The sequence below is a fragment of the Emiliania huxleyi genome (assembly GCF_000372725.1).
Source record: "Emiliania huxleyi CCMP1516 unplaced genomic scaffold EMIHUscaffold_241, whole genome shotgun sequence".
NCBI lineage: Eukaryota > Haptophyta > Isochrysidales > Noelaerhabdaceae > Emiliania > Emiliania huxleyi.
This window is the reverse complement of record NW_005200241.1, coordinates 79,725-83,681: the sequence shown is the minus strand read 5'-3', so window position 1 is coordinate 83,681 and position 3,957 is coordinate 79,725. Positions and strand designations below refer to the sequence as shown.

Sequence of the window (3,957 nt, the reverse complement as noted above, 5' to 3'; positions counted from 1 at the left end):
CACCGTCGCCCTTCCGCCCCCCGCCGCCCTCGCCGCCCCGCACCACCCTCCCCTCGGCCGCCCTCCGGACTGCCGCCGCTCTCGCGCCCTCGCCTCCAGCCGCCCCGCTGCCCTCGCCACTGCCCGCTCGCCGCCACCCTACACCACCACCCTCGCCGCCGCCGCCCTTGCGACCGCCCTACCCTTGCCTCACTGCGCGCCTCCCTGTGTTTGTAGCCTGACTTGTGTGCCCCGTCTGTGCCGCGTCCTGTGACCCCGACTTCATCTACAACGCTACTCATACTTGACGCCGCGCCACCGGCTCGCTGTGAAGAGAGGCGCCTTCGGTCGCGGCAATCACCGCTCGGTATCGGCCACATCTCGGCCGCATCTCGGCGCCACCGCATCCGTCCGCCACTAGCAGCGTGCGGAAGCCGAACTGGAACGCGTCCACCACCTACGAGGCGAACAAAAAGAAAAATCACGCGCCCCATGAGAAGGCAGCTGTGAACTGGCGCCTCCGCCACCTACCCTCGGCACTTGGCGGCTGAGCATGCTAATTAATGGTCTCTACCCTCGGCATGGGACTTGGCAGCTGAGCATGCTAATTAATGGTCTCTGCTTGTTTGGCCTCTCGTAGACGGCTAGCGTGGAGGAGGGCCGGGCCTTTTTCAGTGCGGCCACGATCAGACAGTAGACTGAGAGAAGCAGGGGGCGGGAAGACGGTCCCAGACAGCGTGTGTGCAGCAGAGACAGAAATCGCGGCAGCTTCGAACCGTCGCTCGCACGCAGCCGGAGGTGGTGCAGCCGCAGACCTGTCCACAGCTGCCTTCTCATTCGCCCCCAGCTCTCGTGTATTCAGAGAGGTGTCGACCGCACACCTGTCCACAGCTGTCTGCTAACGCGGCGTCAACTTTCATTTCCGTCCGAGGGGCACGATGCGGCCGCAGACAGCGACGGTATCGACGCCGTGGCGCGTGAAGTAGGCGGCGAGCGGCGTCTGGAAGAAGGAGGACGCGCCCCACTTGTCGAAGGCCTGTCCACACGTGGTGCATGGCTGTGAAAAGGCGACTTGGAGGAGAAAACGGCGCTGCGGCGCAAGTTCTCAAAGACATAGTCGCTCTGCCCTCCCGCCGTGATGCGCGGGTCCAGCTCCGTGCCTGCCACCAGAGATGGCGTATGCGGGGCGTGGCTTCTCCTCGGCTGTGCGCACTGGGTTGTTACGAAGGATGCCGACAAGGAGGAGTGCAGGTAGTTGCCGGGAAATGTCTGGAGAGCGCCGAACCTGGCATGCCACGAAAGAGGTCCGTCTTGACTGCCCGCACCTTCCAGTGCGGCATCGCGTCGAGCGTCGCGTAGGCGACGTACGAGACCGCCACGCGCACGCCGGCCGCCCGCGCGTGGGTGAGCAGCCGCTGGGTCGCCTCTACCGCGGCCTCGATGTGAGGCGAGCCGGCCAGAGCCCCTCCCGGCCGAGTGAAGGCCTTTTGAAAGTCGACGACGATGATGCCGAGCGTCTGCCCGAATCCGACCGGGTCGGAGCCGTAGGAGCGGTCCGCGTAGGCGTCGGCCATGGTTGCCGGCCTGGCGGTGGAAAACCAAGGATGCGAAAAGAATTTTACAATGAAACTCCCTCGCACAACACTGGGCACGGGAGAGAGAGAGAGAGAGAGAGAGAGAGAAACCGCCAATGGCAGTTATCCGTTAGTGCGGACGTCGCCGCGGCTCGCCTCTGCCGCGGCGGCTGCTGCGCGCACGCGGCGGCCCCGCTCTCTCGCGAGACGGCTGGTGACGCGGCTCGCGGCCGACGTACGCTGCGCTCGTCGGACCGCCCGCGGCGTGGCGTGCGCGGCGCTGCGCGCCGCTCTGCGAGCGCTTGTGCGCTGCTGTCACACTGCACTGTCTCTCTGGTGCTGCTGGTGGTGGTGATGTTGCTGATGCTGGTGCATATGCTGATGCTGGCGCGGCGCGGCTCTGCGACTCGGCTCGAGACGCGCGTCGGGAGCAGCTGACACGGCGGCGTCGGGAGGTTGCGCCTCTCTCTGGTGCTGGTGGTGCTGGTGGTGCTGGTGGTGCTGGTGCTGATGCTGCTGCTGATGCGGCGCGGCTCTCCGACTGGACTCGAGGCGCGTGTCGCGGCGATCTGACGCGGCGGGCGGCGTCGCGGGCGGCAGCGATCGCGGCTCGACGGTGGAGGTGGAGGCTGGTGGCTGTGGTGGACTTTGAGTTTATTTCATGGTGGAGTACGGGGACCGGGGGGTCAACCGGGAGGCAGGGGGTTCGACCTGGCGACGGAGGACCGTGGGCCATCGCGGGGACTGCTGCGTACGGAGGGCGCGGCAGGCAGATCCGGATGGTCTCACCCGGTGGGAGGCACCGAGGCGTCTGGGACGCTCCACTCTACCTTAAGCTCCTGAGGGGCGCGTGGTTTTAACCACGTAGTACGACTACAGCCCACCACAGACACCCTCCCTCTCCACACGTGTGCACACACCCTCACCCTCTCCCCTCTCCTCTCTCTCTCTCTCCTCTCTCTCCTCTCCTTGTCTGTGCTGTCTGCCTGACTCAGGCACTAATTCTGCCGATGCGTGATTGTGTGTGGGCTGCTCCGAGGGGGCCCTGTGCGATCCGATGGGTAGGGAGTCTGTGCCCGGGCGGTGTCCGGTGCGGAGTCTCTCTCTGATCCCACCTGTGGTGTTGGGTGTGAGGTCGTGGAAGCTTCGATCCCAAGGGGGGGAGCCGAGCCCACTCATAACCAACTCTCAGGGGCAGTAGGTGGGCGAGCCTCGAGCGCGCTCATCTCGATCGTCAAGGCGTCGCTACGCGCGGTCTTCCGCGGGGGGAGCTTCGTCGACGGGTGCGGGAGCGCGGCGCAGCCAGTGCCGTGGCGATGCCTCCGGCTGTTTGTGGCGGGCGGCTTGCTGCTCGCTGCATGGCGAAAAACTCGTCTCGCCACACGCCAAGGGCTTATGCTCTGGCGAGACGTGAGGCGCATGCGCCCAGGATGGGAGGGGGCATGCGTAACGACACTGCTAGAGATGCCTTTCGGGGCCCAGAGATAAAACTTCTGTGATGCCATGCGTGACCTAGTAGTGTCCCCAGCTATGGGCGTGTCCACGTTGGAGCCAGGTGTGGTGTGGGCGCGAGAATAGCTCCGCCGTTCATGGAGGCAACCGATGCGAGTCGACTGGTGTGTGTCGTCGTGGTTTCGTATCAAGAATTCTCTCTCTCTCTCTGGGCACGGGACTGGCGCGCACTGGCACTAACACAGGTACACCACGGGAGCCGCCTAACTAAGCGACTCCTGCGAGCACTTAGCTCCACTTCTGTGATGCCATGCGTGACCTAGTAGTGTCCCCAGCTATGGGCGTGTCCACGTTGGAGCCAGGTGTGGTGTGGGCGCGAGAATAGCTCCGCCGTTCATGGAGGCAACCGATGCGAGTCGACTGGTGTGTGTCGTCGTGGTTTCGTATCAAGAATTCTCTCTCTCTCTCTGGGCACGGGACTGGCGCGCACTGGCACTAACACAGGTACACCACGGGAGCCGCCTAACTAAGCGACTCCTGCGAGCACTTAGCTCCGTGCACCCGCCCACCCCCGCCACAGGCAAGCTCATTCACGACCTGCTCTGCGATGGCCGTGTGAAGAACGACTGAGATGCGCTGCTTCTGCAGCCCCAGCCAGCTCTTGGTGGTCCAAGTCACCTCATCGAGGTACTGGGCCCGCGTCAGCTTGTTCTGTAGCACGTCCGCCGCTCTCCGGAGGATCTCACGGACCCCCTTTCCGAACCCGCCGAACGATTCGAACAGCAGCAGCTGCACTTCGACGCCCTTGTCTTCCCTGGCGTAGCGATAGTCCCCGCCGTAGGACGGTATGCGGCGGTCGCCGCCCACCACCCTGCCCCCCCTGGTATGCCAGCGCCCAGTTCCTTGCCCTCTCTCGCCCTTGCTCTTCCTCTCCCCCTCCATGCCGCCCCCC

At 65.0% G+C, this 3,957-nt stretch overlaps 1 protein-coding gene across 1 annotated transcript; it reads right to left on the bottom strand.

The window, feature by feature from the left end:
* Positions 1 to 33: 33 nt before the first annotated feature.
* EMIHUDRAFT_457374 (hypothetical protein) lies at positions 34 to 1,553 on the bottom strand (the record flags this gene model as incomplete). Its single annotated transcript, XM_005778625.1, has 5 exons — positions 34 to 436; positions 756 to 794; positions 932 to 1,015; positions 1,093 to 1,139; positions 1,265 to 1,553. 5 exons carry the CDS (start codon positions 1,551 to 1,553, stop codon positions 278 to 280), a joined length of 618 nt encoding a protein of 205 aa, XP_005778682.1. The 3' UTR covers positions 34 to 277.
* Between the last annotated feature and the right edge of the window lie 2,404 nt (positions 1,554 to 3,957).